At 54.5% G+C, this 16,403-nt stretch overlaps 1 protein-coding gene across 2 annotated transcripts in view; it reads left to right on the forward strand.

The window, feature by feature from the left end:
• Positions 1-7,679: 7,679 nt before the first annotated feature.
• Positions 7,680-16,403, forward strand: part of RGS5 (regulator of G protein signaling 5) — a 36,213-nt gene continuing 27,489 nt past the window's right edge. The window contains exon 1 of one of the 2 annotated variants that reach the window (XM_081112197.1): positions 7,680-7,799. In XM_081112197.1, coding sequence (XP_080968323.1) covers positions 7,756-7,799 — 44 coding nt within the window. In that variant the 5' untranslated portion in view covers positions 7,680-7,755. The remainder of the gene's footprint in view (positions 7,800-16,403) is intronic. The other variant, XM_081112198.1, reaches the window with a different exon arrangement.

Here is a 16,403-nt window from a genome sequence, read left to right on the forward strand (position 1 = left end):
CACGAAGGCCATGGTCATTTCAGCAGCTACCCTGCCCGAGACCAGGCTTCCTGCTTCCTGAGAGTGACACTTCTTTATGGCTTGACCTGTCTGTCGCTCCTCATCCGAGCTCTGTCACCACTTGAAGAATGATTCACGGCCCAGGTCCCTGGACAGAGACGGCCCTGGCGGGACCTCAGGACATCCGGCCCGAGAGCCGTGCTCCCCCTGACCTGCCAGCTAAAGCCGGACAGAGGCCTGACCTCACTCCTACATCGTTCGGACTCTGAAATGCTCCTATATCAGAGTAAAACTGATGTGCTCCCTCCACACTGTCGTATGTGCCGAGCACAGTGGGCTGGGCAGGAGGCCACGATCTGGCTGAAGGACCACAGGTGGGGTCAGGGTCAGAGAAATATACATACATTTTTGTTCATCCTCACCTGAGGATATTTTTCCATTGATTTTAGAGAGAGTAGAAGATAGGGGGAGAGAGAGAGAGAAACATTGGTGTGAGAGAGACACATTGATTGGTTGACTCCCACACATGCCCCGACCAGGGCGGGTGATCAGACCAGCAACCCAGGTACATGCCCTTGACTGGAAATTGAACCCAAGATCCTTTGGTACATAGGCCAATGCTCTGACCACTGAGCAACTACTGGCCAGGGCAAGGGTCAGAGAAATATTTTACCGCCAGGTTGTGACAGTGAAGAATTTGCCTGACATCCCACCAGTGATGAAACGGGTGACCCACCTCATTTTCTTATTGTATCTTACAATGTCATCACCAGAAATCTGCATTCACTGACACCCAGATTCTTTAGCTGAAAAATAAATCTTCCACAAAACAATTGAGAGTGGGCTTAAAATAGGAACACCCTGAAAGAGTGTTTGTTTATTCGTGTTGAAAATTGTGTGCATAAAGTTTTGAAGTCTCGTTTGCGTTCACACCAACACCGGGCAGTGCTCCAGGAGAAGGTGGGTGGCGCGCGGGAGGGCAGGCGGAGCCCCTCGGGCTGAGACCTGTGCCGGTGACAGCTGGTTCAGCTGGGCCCAGGGCGCTCCCAGCCCCTGTCCCCGCTCCCAGCCCATCCCTGCTCACAACCCCTGCCCAGGCTCACAGCCCCACTCCCCGCCTCGGCCTGGGTTGCTGTGCAGGAGCCACACCCCCCACCCCCCCGCCCCCCGCCACTGCCTACACTGTGGTAACTGGTCCGTGAGAGCAAGCCCTCCTCCGAGTTCCTCATCGCTGGGCACCTGTTCTCCTATGGAGACCTCGCTCCCTGTGGGCCTGCATGTCCGGCGCGTCACATAGGTTAACTGTTTAATCTCCAGTGAATCCAAACACGCATCTCCTTCATTAACCACGTCTATAGGTAAAGTGGCTGACAGCAGAGAGCGAACAGTCTCATTGCTGGTGAGCGGCAAGGACTCGGATTAAACCCAGCAGCTGAGCTCCAGGCCCTGCTGCTAATCCGTGCACAACGCACCCCCTCAGAAGGACCTCGAACCCTCAGCACAGAGCATACCCAGCATCTCCAGTGAGCGACGCGGACAGACAGGAGTCCACGTGGACGACCTCAGACAGGATCATTCCGTTCTATGTAGATTCTAAATAAATATGCAAAACCGGGTTTCTTGTTTTCAGAGATGCACACACTTACGTAGTAAAATGTATCAAATGAAGAGACATTTATACGTGATAAAGAAGACTCCGTGATGTGGGGCGTCCTGAGGGTTTTCTTGGGACGGGCAGAGCTGTGTCCTGGAACCAACAAGGGCCTCCCAGCTTCCCTGCGATGATGTCCAGACAACAGCACACACAAGAACCTGGGAAAATAGGATGGGGAGGGATTTCTCGATCAGGTCACGTGTGTGGTGTTTGGATGTTCTTACGTGGACAGTTCCGGGGTCTCGCCTGGGCGGTCCCTGGAGGAAGGGCTGCCAGATGATGGGAGAGTCGAGAGACGTGAGTCTGGTGAGTCCAACAATGATTTTGATGGGTTACTTGAGCGATTAATCTTGAAGGACAGGAATTGGTGTCTGAAAAGGGTGTGGATTTGAGATTTTGGAGGAGGTGCAAGTTCTGGTTTTGACAAAATCCTGAGTCCTGGAGGGAGAGAAACCACACGAATTAGAAATGAGCTGACAGCACCGCTCTGTGTCAGCGGTGACACACACACACACACACACACACACACACACACACCCTGCTGACATCACAGTAATGGTGGCAAGGACCTGGAAGCAGAGCTGGAGGAAGGCTGACCCTGAACTCGATGCCCTGACACCCTGGGAGCATCAGGAGGAGACACAGGAAAAGTCCAGGGTGGCTTCGCCCCAAGCCGGCCAGGCACTCGCGGGGTCCATATCCTCTCGCATCTCAGGATCAGACACGTGCTCTTGGCTCCCAGCAGGCTCCCTCCTACAGACCCGCCTTCCCTGTGGCTCTGGCCTGCACACCCTGCCTCCTGGTCACCAAGACCAGTTCCCACACTGAGGCTGTCCCTGCCCCGGCAGAGGGAGAGGAGGGACGCAGTTCCCACCATCCTGCCCAGGGGGTTCCGCCTCCTCCACACGCGATCAACCATGTGACTGATTGCAGCTCCAAGGGAAATTTAATTTTATAAAAATCTGAGCATGTATGGCTGCTCCACTCAACACCAGTTTTCTGTTTTAGAAAGAGAGTGAATGACATGCAGGCGACCAGCAGAGCCCGAGGGGAAGGCGACCTACGACCCAGCGAGGAGGCTCACTCTTCATGAAGTGAGAGGCAGCGGGAGGGGAAACCCAGCACCTCCTGCTCCGGGGATGTGACAGGAGGAACAACCAACATAGAGAAAGCGCCTCTCAGTGAAGAGCATTTCCGCCTGGGGGTCTGGGAGGTGGTGGGAGGCAAGGAAGGTGGGGAGAGCGGTGGGGAGAGCAAGCTGCCCTGCGGAGCCAGAGCCAGGCCAGTGCCCGCAGGGGGAGGTGATGCGGAGGGAGGTGAGGGGTCAGCCCAGGCCCGAGGTGCAGCATGAGGCCTGGTGGGAGGTGGGGCGCTCCGAGGGTCTCTCAGAGGCAGGGGAGGGGGTGTGGTTCCCAGGACCACTGTTCCCTCAGGGCCCAGGCACCTGCTGGGGGCTTTGGGGGCCCGATTCCCACGTTTCATGGGAAGTCACACCTTACACAAGCCCCGGCCAGGCCCCCCTGTGGAGCCTCCACAAGCTTAAGCTAAACTGTCCTTGACCGTCCACATGTGGGTTGAAGGCACAAATGGCTGCGATCACCGGAACCCACGGTTAGGCACGGCGGGGAGGAGGGCACCCCGCCCCTGGTCAGGTGGGAGCCAAACCACTGAGACCGGCAGGGGTCGGAGACCTGCCCCGCCCCCGAGGCTGCTCACTCCCCCGGAGGGAATGAGGTCCAAGCATTTGGCTCAGAAAGACCGAGAGAAGCTGTTTGTAAAGTCCCTCCCGTGCCAGGCGGACGGTGTGCGCAGCGAGGACAGGGACTCACAGACGGTTCCTCCGGCAGAACTCGCCGGGCATGCTCTCCGGGGCGCGCCTCCCGCAGCACCGGCCGGAAGAGGAGGAACGCGGCCTGGGAGTCGCCCCGGACCTCATGCCTCTGCTGACACTCTGTCCCCATCAGAGACGGGGCTCCTTGTAGAAGCAGCAAGGGTGGAGTCTGGACCCAGCTCCGCCGGCCTCTCACGGGGCGAGAGGCTCTGGGAACGGCCCTGGGTCACCTGGTCCTGCACGTGGTGGCGTCTGGACGCAGGAGGCCATCCCTAAGGGGAAGTCCATCCTTCAGAACAAGTAACAATGTAACAAAACGTGGGGCCTCCAGCTCCATTCTTCCTGAACCACACGGGGAGCGCGTGAGAGTCCCACAGCGTCCACGCCTGCATCGCCTCAGCTGGGACAGCGCCCTCGCCCCTCTGCTCCCCTCCCCAGCTTCCCTAGAGCCGCAGCCCGTCCTGGCCTTCCACGGGCCTCAGGTGGGCGGCCTCCTTTCAGACGTCAGCCTGCCCCTCCCCACCCCGCAGACACACGCACCTCTCGCTCATGTTTTTAAAAGAATTCTCAGGGGCGCCACGGCTCAAGTCAGCGTATCACTGCTCTCCTCCAGTCGCCCCAAACTTCCCGAAAGACTGGTCCTCACATATTGCTTAACGTCCTCTACTTCCCTCACCAGCAAATTCCTTACAATTGGAGTTCGCACCCGCACGTCGCAAAAACCGTCATCTTCACGTCATCCTCTTGGTCAGCGAGCTGGAATAAGCCCCCAAAGGCCCTCCTCTTCCTCCACTGCCTCGGCCTCGGCTCAGGATCCCCGGTGCGTTAGCTGGGCCCTCCCCTGCCCCCCAGGTTCTGGCCATGACACAGCACAAACCTGGGGCAGAGTCCGGAACCCGGGGCAGGACACCTGGGAGAAAGCTCTGCCACAGGAGGCAATTCCAAAAAAGGTAAAATCCCAGACGGAATGGAAGGCCATGGACACCTCCGGGTCACGGAAGACAAAGTTTAAAGAGACAAAGGAGGGAATTCTGATAGTGAGTCTGCAGTGAGTTCCTGCACAGTCCGGGCACAAACATGTCATGGTCGTCATCCCCTTAAGCTCCACTTTGCAAAAGGCACTGAGCTGCGAGGCTTTACGGACTCCGCTCAGAGTTCGTGGCAGAGCTATTGCTCGAAGGAGGCCCTTTCTGTCTCTGGTCTGTGCTCATAACCACGGGGCCACACTGCCCTCCTGGAAGGCTAGCGACATCCCTTAAAATACAGGTACGTGTTTTTAACAATGTAAGGCACCGCGATTCCACTCCTGGGGTATGTATGCAAAGAAACCCAAAGCACAAATTCAAAAAGATACTCGCACCCATATGTTCATTGCAGCATTGTTAACACTAGCCAAGCCATGGAAGCACCCCAAGTGCCCATCAGCAGGAGCTGGATAAAGAAATGGTGCATGTCTCCAGCGGAACATGCCTTGGCCTAAAAAGGAATGAAATCTTACCATTTGTAACAGCATGGGTGGACCTAGAGGGCATTATGCTAAGTAAATAAGTCAGCAGGGCAAGACAAATGCCCTATGATTTCACTTATATGTGGAATCTAAAAAGCAAAATAAATGAACAAACAAAAGATAAAAAGACTCATAAATACAGAGAACAGACTGATAGTCGCCGGGGGGCAGGGAGGGGGGCTAGGAGAAAGGGTGAAGGGATTGAGAAGTACAGATTGGCAGTGACAGAACAGCACAGGGACATCAGGTACCGCACGGGGAATATAATAAAAATATCGCAGTGACTATGTATGGTGCCAGGCGGGTGCTGGAAATATCAGGGGGCACTGCGTAAGGCGTATGATTGCCTAGCAGTATGCTGTACACCTGAAGCCAACACAGAATAATAGTGAATGTCATATGTAATTGGGGGACGATAATGTATCAAATGCAAAAAAAAGTTAAGGCAATAAAACAGCACGTTATCTTCATAAAACTGGGACAAGGATAGTTATTCAAATAGGTCCAGTAGAAATCTAAGAAATTAAATTTACAGCTCTCTAAATTTTAAGAAAGTAAACACCTCACGGTAAGAGTAAAGGGTAGAATTGCCACAGCTGAATTCAGAATTAGTGACCTGGCTGATAACATTGAGAAAACCCTTTTGAATGTCACTCGGAAGTTTAAAGATATGCAAAACATCAAGTGAAGGCAGGAAATGGTTCAGAAAGTGACTCAGCCTTGCCCACTGGAAGCTCTGAGAGAGAACAGAGACCTGAGAAATGAAGCCTCGTCCAGAAATCTCGCCGAAGAAAGACCCTGGCAGGGTTAGAAACCAAGACACACGAGGCCCTTTCTACTCATTGGAGGAAACCCCAATGGGTCCCAGAGAGACCCCATCTCCAGCAGCCACGGCCCACAGGACAGTTAGCAAATCACAGATGCGAGAAAGCGGTAAATCACACTGCTCAGCGAACAGGCACTGAATTCTGCAACTAAGACTCTGCAACCAGCAGAGTGGTTTTTTTAGAAATACAATGATTTGTGAAGTCCACACCCACAGGTCCTCTCAGACAGAAACACTAAAACAAGAGGGAAATAAACGGGGACAGTACAGTGGGAGACAGAGAGTGCCAGAGGTTCACCCCAGAGAGGCGAGGACGAGCTCAGCGGACCAGCCCCGAGACAGTGAGAAAGGAAACAGTGAGTTACTGTTGAGTGGGCGGTTTTCTTTAGCAGCAGGAAGAGGAGGTAGAGTGGGAGCCCAGGCTTTTGTTTTATCAGGGGCCAGGAGAGAGTTACTAAGTGAAGTTTAGACTTAAAATGAATTTAATAAGCATATGAAAATGTATGGATAGCCATTAAAATAATAGGATGCGTAACCATCAAATGAGTCAAGCCTAAAAGAAAGGAATAAAACTCCATGTTTAGAAAAAGGATAAAAAATGTTCACGCAGAGTATAACCACATGCCTGATCAACAAATGGAAAAGGAATTACACTTACCAATTATGAAGGGACATAGACTATTGGATTTGAAACATGGAGATATGTTTTTTTAATAAAAAAAAAAACCCCAGAAATTACTAACATAGGTCACTACTAATCAAAACAAGTTAGGTAGAAATATTCATATCAGACAAAATAGATTTGAGAGCAAAATTCATTGAAAGAGACAATCATAGGTATTAGATACAGATTCTTAGAAAGCCTACTCAGTTAAAAGGTACAAAGATCATGGCCTTGTAGGGACCTAACAATAAAGCTTCAAAATGTACAAAGCAAATACTGTCCCAGTGACTAGAACTTGAAAAACCATCTCACATTGGGAATATTAAAGAATTTCCATCAGTAACTGATACACAGAAAAGGTGTGGGGACTCGAATGAAATAGTTACCGTAGCTATAAATGTGCAGGGCCATGCCTGCCCCAACAGAAAGACATACATGTCCACGCACATAAGGGATATTTACCAAAAACACAAAAAATTTATTTCAACAGAACTTAAAATTTCCAGACCACGTTATCTCAACTGTAACGCAATTCAATGCAGGTTCACAGTGAAAAGTCTTCCTTTAAAAATTACACTTATCCAAAGGAAACTACAAAGACAAACCCCCAGATCTCTTAGTCATGGGTGGTTCTCAACCTTCCTAATGCACGACCCTTTAATACAGTTCCTCATGTTGTGGTGTCCCCCAATTTCATTGTTACAAATTGGACATAATTAAAGCATAGTGATTAATCACAAGAACAATATGTGATTATATATGTTTTCCGATGGTCTCAGGCAACCCCTGTGGAAGGGTCGTTCGACCCCCAAAGGGGTTGCGACCCACAGGCTGAGAACCGCTGGGTTAGCAGGTACTATAAGGAAATAGCAGGGAGGCATACAGGTGTTGCTGCCTTAGTCCACGTTTTCATCCTTCATCCCCTGGATCGTGGGGTCTGTGTCCACCGGGCCCTCGAAATCCTGCCAGGGCTCAACCTGGACGGACCTGAGGCGCTTCCTCACCGCTTCATGCCGAGCCTGCAGCTGCGGGGGCTCCAGACCCGGTGGAACAGGGGACGCTGCTGCGGATCCCAGCCCTGGGTCTGCAGGCCGCCTGGCCCCGCCCCCCCCGCCCCGCCCCGCCCCTGCGGGCTCTGGATTGGCCACCGGCCCCGCCGGCGCCAGGGCCCCCTTAGGGTCCAGGGGGAGCCGGCCCAGACACTCCCGAAGTGAAGTTCCTTCGGAGACGCATCTGCTGAGACTGTGCTCACAGCGAAGAGCCCGCCGGCAACATGTGCAAAGGACTGGCCGCCCTGCCCCACTCCTGCCTGGAAAGGTGAGCGCTGGCTCGGCTCAAGCGCGGAGATAGGGCGTCTGCTGGGGAGGCACCCAGAGCCCTGGGGGAGCAGGTGGACTGGGAGATAGGGCGTCTGCTGGGGAGGCACCCAGAGCCCTGGGGGGAGCAGGTGGAAGGTGCTTGGTTGCAGGGACAGCTGTCTCCGCTGTGAGCGGAGCCAGGACAGGGACACGGGGGACCCTGTGCCCTGGAGCATCTGCCGCGCGCGCAGGCAAGGCTGTGCGTTCAGGGTCCAGCACGACTCACACCGCACTGCCTGGCTCCAAGCCTGGCTCCCCCATCCCCTCGGAGTGAATCGGCAGCTCCCTTCCTCTCGGCGTCTCAGTTTCCCTCTAGGTGAAAGGGAGCCAAGCTGCCTGCCTGGTCTGGGTGTGAGGGTTGGTGACTGTGGAAAGGCAACACCGCCTGCGCCCAGTGACCATCCGCGTTCGCCTGGTTGAGGGGCGGGGGGCAGGGGCTTGCGTGGCCCAGGCCTTCGCACTCACTGTAGAAGGAAGCAGCAGGGCTGCGGACAGAAGGCGCTGGCCATGGAGGTCATTTATCGGCTGCCATTCTTCTTGGCAGATGGAGATGCCTGTGAGCCCCCCTGGCTCCCTTAAGCTGGACAGTTTTCTGGGGGATCCTACGTGTCTGGGCGCAGCAGTCAGAGCACCTGTCTGACTTGTTGGAAAATTTAACCCACTATCCTGGCCGATGCAGACAAGGAGGGCGTTTCTCCAGGAGTGGGTCTGAGTAAGGTGGGCCAGCCTCCTTTTTTTGAAGGGAACCAGGTGATCCCTGTGCGCCCCGAGTCGCCCCTAGGCGCTGGCTAGGAAGGCCCAGCAGTCCAGGGGGCCGCCAGGACTTCTTGTCTCTCAGCTCAAGCCTTCTTTTTGATGGCTTTTACCCTAGAAATAACCTCCAGATGCTGTTTAAAGAGAAGCATTGTAGCAAAGGGACTTGTCCACAACGACACTGGGACTGGAATGAAACCCGCTCTTACTCGCTGTTGTCAGAAGCACAGATTATTATTAAAGAGATTCATGCAACAGTAGATTCATGCCATGGTAGATAGGTTGTAAGCAGGGGTGGTGCTGGCCAGGTGTCAGTGCTGGCTGCTGTCGGTGCCCTGCCTGTCCCTTTCTCTAGAGAGGCGGGTACAGGAGAACACGGGCAGGTGAGGGGGACGCCCAAGTTCCCTGAATATGAGATGATGCCTCGTTAGTTCCTTTTCTATTTTTGCAAATCTGAGAATTGCAACCTGCCTGTCACAACTTTAAACAGATGCCTAGAGTCCACTTGATGTTTGAAATCCTTCTGTACTTTCCTGTAGTGGCTAGAGCGCCCCGTATTGTTTGGGGCGCGGTCGGCTCTGGAGTGGTTGGGACATCGGTGTGCTGGGCGTTGTGTGGGCCGTGGAGCCCGCCTGGCGTTTGGTCTGTCACCGGCAGCTGCCTGCAGGCAGTTGGCCATAGCACTGATGTCGCTTTGACGTTCTTGTCAGCATGCACCGCGCTCCCCGGGGCGTGCGGACGGAACACTTCCCGCACTGACCCGCTCACCTTCACGTCTGATTCACTCAACATTCAGTACCGCTTCTTGTCCCTCTTAGTGCACAGTCCGCTCTAAGTCCAGGACATGACTAACGCTCACGCAGGACCTGCGGAGGCGAGAGAAGCGCCTTTGGCACAGGCCTCCGGACCCTTTTGATTCTCTGGCGTGTGGTAGGCTCTGACACCACTGTCCTATTCCTTGAATGTCTTTTTCAGCATCTGGTACCATTGTAAATGCAGTCACCATTCCTATCGCAATGCTGCCTGAGTGGGGCTGGGAAACATGGAGGTGGTGAGCCTGTAGCACACGGCACTCCTGGAGAGAACTCGAGACCGAGTATCCTAACGGGAAAGCCACATTTGAATTAATGCCTCCCAACCAACCTGCCTCTCCTGGCTCCGCTCTCCGCCTCCCCGCCCCACACCCCACACCCCCTGCTCCCACCTTTCATTCCTTCCCTCGAAGGGAACACGGTGAGGCTCCGTGCTTACAGGCATTTAAAATCCACATGCGCCAAATCAGGACAGCATATGTGCATTACAAAACCGCCTGCTTTTAATGGCATGCTCCATGAAGCGTTCAACTGGGAGTTCTCCATTGCCTTGGAAATAGAATTCGCTTACAAAACCCGATTACCTCGTCATTCGTCACAGTGGAAAGCGCTGGTGAGGAGCAGACTGATGGACTCAGTTTGGTCACGATCTGAATCTGCACCCACGGCCAGTATTCTCTCTCCCAGGATTCTGTTTCCTAATGCAACAAAGGAAAGCTTCGTCACTTGTTCACTAACGTCCTTTCCAATTCTCGCTTCACTTATTTTTTTAAAATATTTGTATTGATGTCAGAGAGGAAGGGAGAGGGAGAGATAGAAACATCAAAGATGAGAGAGAATCACAGACTAGCTGTTTCCTGCTTGTCCCCCACTGGGGATCAAGCCCGCAACCCAGGTATGTGCCCTGATGGGGAATTGACCGTGACCCCCTGGTTCATAGGTTGACACTCAACCAGTGAGCCACGCTGGTCGGGCAATTCTAACTTCATTTAAGTAAAGTGAGAAACACCCAGTGACTGGCAAGAGATGTGATTAAAGGGACATTTTCCTAAATAAGTTCTCTCTAAAAGTTTTGGAGCAGGAAAGAGTTGATTAACGAAAAATGGTCAAGAACCACCTGGTGCTGCCGTCTTGGCTGTGGCCGCAGGGACTCCGATGCTGATGGACGGGGGGGGGGGGGGGGGGGGGGGAGGCTGTAGCCTGCGGGACTCTCCTGTCCCGGCGCGTGGAGAAGCGCCAACCCCCAGTCAGCCCTGGCGTATTTATGGAAGTGATTCTTTCTTTACACATTTAGATTTCTGAGACTATTGCCTATTTAAAGTCAACATTGAACTCACATATTTGTAAATATTTAAAGAGTCCAAGCATGTGAGCCACCAGGGCCGCCCCTAGCTGCTCCCTGCGGCGCACTGGGACGTGTGCTGGGGGTGGACGGAGTTGGGCGAGCTGAAGCCTCGCTTTCCCAGCGACTTTCAGCTTCGGATTTAGTCTTCTTTTGAACATTCATTTTATTTCCAGAGTCTCTTGAATTTCTCTGAAGAAATTTAATTTCTAAAGTGAACACTGCTCTTGGGGAAAAGATGAGAGTGTTCCCCAGAACGTACCCATAACATGCAGCGGCGGGTGCCTATGGTTGCCTTTGTCCACGCCTGTGGACAAGTCCCGTGCCAGGTTCAGTCTCAGCCGACAGGGCGGTGAAGGATAGCAAAGACACAGCTTCGGACAGAGGATGTCCCCGGGATGCCGACGGAGGGCCGCCCCCTCCACCTGTGCAGGTGGCACCGCAGAGGCTGCTGGTGTGGGTGCTTTGGTCCCCGGTGCACACGGGCCTCTGCTGTGTCGCGTGCGGTGACACAGGGAGAGTCAGGAGCTGCGCACAGTAAAGGGGCAGGTGACGCTGCTCCCTCGTTTCCCTAAACGTTCGCTTCCCCTCTTCACTGACGTCATCGGTCTAACGTGGACGGTCTGGACTGGAGAAGGGCCTGTCAGCAGGACCACTCCTTACGGAACCTTCTTTCCAGGTTGCTAAGCCGCAGAGGCGCCAAGGCTCCTGGGCTGTGGGGCTGGACACACCGCTTTCCCTGCAGCACGAGCGAGTCCTGCAGGCAGCTGAGCTGAGTTAAAGGCTGTGGCCATGAACTGGGGCCAAGGAAAGGTCATGCGGACAGACCCGGGGTCACCTGAAGCGCAGGCCCGAGAGAGTGGCAAAGTCCAGCTGGGTTTCGTCACCCTTTCGGGAGCAGTGAGTGTGAGGCGGGCAGCAGCCGGGGGAGCCTTGCCGTAGGACAGTGCAGATATTTCAGTGCCACTTTGTCATGTGCAGAGCGTGGTGGGCTGCTTAACACTAGAAAGACTGAAACTTAGTATATCCCTATATTGCCCAAAAGCAGTCAAAATGACTGCATTGTGAAAGAATAATATCGGAGCACTCTTCACTTATGTTCCTTAGCTTTTCCAATAACTCACTTCTATTCGACATTTCTTTCATGAATTTAGGGCGCAAAAGAAATACAATAAACAACTTATTAGAACAAGTATCACTGCATAAAGATTTGAATAACAAGTACTAGTTTAGCTAATTGAGCAACTGCAACTTATCAAATATCGACAATTTATCATGTACTTGTATGTTATCATGTGACGGTAATAGAAAAACAAATGAAAACTGTTATTTCAATACAGAGGCGACCTGGTCATATAAGAAATTTACTCAATTCAATAATAAGAGTCATAATTTCCCCCAAGCAGTCAAAATGACTGCTTTTGGGCAATATAGGTATAACACATATATATATACCGGAAATGAAGGAGGGGGAGGTAACTACAGTTATTAATAAACGCATTCATATGTTGTAAAAAAAGTCACAAAATTCTAAGACATTGTGTCCTTATATACATAATTGTTTTTCTAATTGAAATTAAAAAGCAGTCAAAATGACTTCCTTGGGCAATCTAGTGTTAATGAAATGGGAGGCGGTCACTGAGAAAACCTTTGTTTCCATCCTCAAACCTTCACACCTGCCTTAGCTATGAGGGCAGAAGGCCCTGCAAGGACATGTCGGCCAGTTTGGGAGAAAAGGAAGAACTCCGCCCTCTGTGTCAGGATCCCTGTGAAGGAGTAAAGGCTCCCAGTGCTAAGAAAGCGGGGGGCAGGGGGACCTCATGGGGCTCGGGAGCTTTCGGTTCAGGGAGAAAGCTGCCCGAGCTGCAGGGGGTGATGCCTGTCTAAGGCTCACCATGGCCCTGAACAGGCCGGGCAGTCAGCCAGGTCCGGCCCGAAAGAGGGGGCGAATCCAGCAAGGCAGCCGTGTGCAGACGGGGGGCGGGGGCTGCCCAGCGTGGGGTGCTGCTCAGCATCTTTGCACAATCCATCTCTCTCCCCAGCCCCCGGGGGTCGCCGGCTTCCCCATCGCCGGTCCCTCCCGGGCGCCTGTCGGCCCAGACCGCAGGCACAGCTCAAGAGTCAAGAGAGGTGCTCAGGGGAAAGAGTTTTATTGCCTAAAAAATGAAATTACCCAGAAGCCAGCCTGTGCCTGGCACGCAGTAGGCACTGAATAATCCAGGATGGCAGGCCTGCAGCTGTTGGCGGACATCAGCAAACTGTACTGTTGTTTCTCACCAGCCCTGGACACGCGGCCCCTGTCACTCGGCCCCTGTCACGCGGCCCCTGTCACGCGGCCCCTGTCACGCGGCCCCTGACACGCGGCCCCTGTCACTCGGCCCCTGTCACGCGGCCCCTGACACGCGGCCCCTGTCACTCGGCCCCTGACACGCGGCCCCTGTCACTCGGCCCCTGTCATGCGGCCCCTGTCACTCGGCCCCTGTCACGCGGCCCCTGTCACTCGGCCCCTGTCACGCGGCCCCTGACACGCGGCCCCTGTCACGCAGCCCCAGTCATGTGGCCCCTGACACGTAGCCCCTGACATGCAGCCCCTGTGTCCTCACCTTTCTTCTAGGCTTGTGGTCCGGGCGGGGCCTGTGGTCTGGGCTGGGCTGAATCCCAGATCCCCACTCAGAACCTGAGATCCCAGAGCCCAGGCCTGGCCGCCCGGGAAGGCCCCCTGCTTTGCTTTTCCTTAGCGAGCACTGCGCACTGTCAGGGGAGAGATGACACTAGGTGGCTGGTGCCTCTGAGGCCATGCTGATGGCTTCTGTCTGTCCTGCTGTCCAGAAGGCAAAGGACCTCAACTTTAATTAGTCCCGTCAGGGCCCCTCACGGGTAACAGGGACCGGAGACCTGTCTTCCTGCCTTTGCAGTCCCCCTCGGCTCAGATGGCGGCTGCACTGCCCGGCCGAGTGCCCGGCGGTGGACAGCGGGGCCACAGCTCGCGTTTGGCGGCCCCAGAGGGTGACTCCGGAGAGGGCAGTGTGGGATGTTGGAGAAACCCAGAGCAAGGAGGGCTGTGGCCAGTCCGTCCGCTGCCGTAAGGCCACCGGCAGCGGTGAGGCCGAGGAGGGACATGGGGTGGGGACGCTGCCTGTGCCTTCCTCGCGGGGTGAGCCTGAAGTCACCCCACCTCCCCCAGCTTCATTTCCCTGTAAGTGAGGGGGGTATCTTGTTGGGAGAGGTGCTGAAGGAAATAAATGAAATAATGATAAGACTTATTTCTTTTTCTGCTTCCTCATCATAACCTCATCTTTTTTAAATAACAGGTGAATTTGTAAGAGAGGACAGTGTGTTTACCATGTCATCCATAATCCCTTTGGCAGGCATCTGTTTGTAAAAGCCATACCAGCTCTTCATGAAACATGAGGAGACATTAAAAGCCATGACCATTCTTAAACGTTAACAATTCTTTAATATCAGTAACGATCCCGCCAGCATCCAAACACCCGCCCTGGTCTTTGCATTCGGAGTGTTTGAACCAGGATCCGAACGGGGCCCCTGTGCTTCTGCTGTTATTGGACTTGTTACTATTAGGCTGATAGCCCAGCCCTTGACCAGCGCTCCTTCTGCAGTTTGCTGGCTGCAGTTACGCAAATGCAAACACGCCAAAGACCCAGAGGGACAGAGGCCGTGCTCATCTGCGTGGGGACGTTTGCCGTCCCAGTGGGAGCACTTGACAGAGCGGGTGTGGGAGGGGGTTGTCCCAGTGCCTGTCCCCACCCTTCAAGTCCCCTTACTGACTGCACAGAGCACCTCACCAAGTGCCCCCCCACCCCTGGCTTCTCTACAGGAATCTGTGTACTTCGCTCCACACCTGCCTCCCAGCAGGGAGGGGCCAGCCCTCTGCCCGGGGGCCTGCCGAGCTGGCACCCATGCACTCACCCCGCCCCAAGACTGGAAGGGCGGCCCAGGACCCCCTCAGGCACAGAATCAGACAAACCCAGGGCTCACACTGAGATGAGCTGAGAGTCCCTTAACTCCCCCAATCAAAGGCTTCTGTCTTTATTTGAAGGACAGACCTCTCAGTGTAACTGGCTCCATAAACAGGGAAAGGACGCGGGGAGCAGGGGGAGGTGTGGAGGGCCGGGGGGTCCTGGCGGGAACCCGGCCTCCGCTCACTGCAGGGCGTGGTGCTGGCCGGCCTGCCCGGGGCCCATTACCCACCTGTCAGACAGGGGTCAGCGTGTCGGCCCCGGAGCATGCAGCTTGCCCGCTCTGTTGTTTCTAGTTGGGACACCATGTTTGGGGAAAGGTTGCATTTCTCCTCCGAGTCCACACTCACCCACAGCCTGCAGGGAGGCCAGGGAACTGACATGCGGACTGGAAGCGCCATTCAATTAAACGTGCGCTTTTCCTTCCAGCTCTTTGGATCCCAGTGAACTAAACCAGGAACCCATATTTCTTTAAAATACTTGTGGCAGCCCGGCCAGCGTGGCTCCGTGGGTGAGCGTGGACCTATGAACCAGGAGGTCACAGTTAGATTCCCAGTCAGGACACATGCCCAGGTTGCGGGCTCGGTCCCCAGTGGGGGTAAGGGGGTACAAGAGGCAGCCGACAATGATTCTCTCTCATCATTGATGTTTCTCTCTCTTCCTCTCTAAAGTCAAGGCAAATATATATTTTTAAATACTTGTGACAGTTCAGAATCAACTCCCAGTTGGTGAACAATGCAGGTGTGGATGCGGTGGGCGCAGCTGTCCTTGTTCTGGGGGGTTCTGGGAAAGGGAGGGAGGCCTCGGATTCCCATAACTCTCAGGGTGCGTACCCCACATCGGCTCAGACGTCGGGCTCCTAACAGTCCAAGAGTCTTATGCTTTGCTCACAGTTACTCTAGTTCCCTCTTAAGAGTCTAAGTTCCCTGTGGGCAGGAGGACAAAGGTGAGGTGAGGACGAACAGCCTGACCTTGGGGATGGTGCCCCGACTGCTTTCACCCCCACGGGAAGGGGGGCCCCTCACGCCCAGGAGACTGCTTCTGACGGCACGAGCCCACGCCAGGCACCGTAACCCCAGCAGCTCCTTCCGCCTGAAGGGGGGCACAGGTCTCGAGACCAGGCTTGGGAAGCAGGTCCTTCCAGGGAATTCTGTGGGGCAGTCACCTGGTGCAGGAGGCAGTGTCCACACACACACAGCCGGTGCTCACGCACCTCGGCCTCCCTCCTGTGGGCACAGCGCTCCTGCCAAGTCCCCACAGGGGTTTCTCTGCGAGGCTGCTCAGTCACCATGTCCAGATGAAACAGGCTTGAAATGCTGTTCCTTCACAAGGAAGCCGTTCGGGGTGGAAAGGACTCAGCCGAGAAGTATGACTGCCTCGGACAGTAGATTCCTGGTAAGCATGCGGCTTCCCGACCGCAGGGCAGGTCACCCCGCCTCCCACAGGGGTCGCTCTCCTTCCCCACGGCTCCCCAGACGCCGCTCAGAGCAACCCCCAGCCCCTCTGGACAGTCTCACTACATTCTAGAAAGATGCCGGAGCTCTCGCAGCCAGAGCTGCAGCACGAGGCGAACACACCTGACAAAGGGCGCGCTCTGCCCTGGGCCTGCATGTGGCCGGCCGCTCCTCCCTGACTTTGCTTGTACAGAGCATGTGTCTTCTGATGAGACACTCGTCTGG

Source organism: Myotis nattereri (genome assembly GCF_964212035.1).
Source record: "Myotis nattereri genome assembly, chromosome: 18".
NCBI lineage: Eukaryota > Metazoa > Chordata > Mammalia > Chiroptera > Vespertilionidae > Myotis > Myotis nattereri.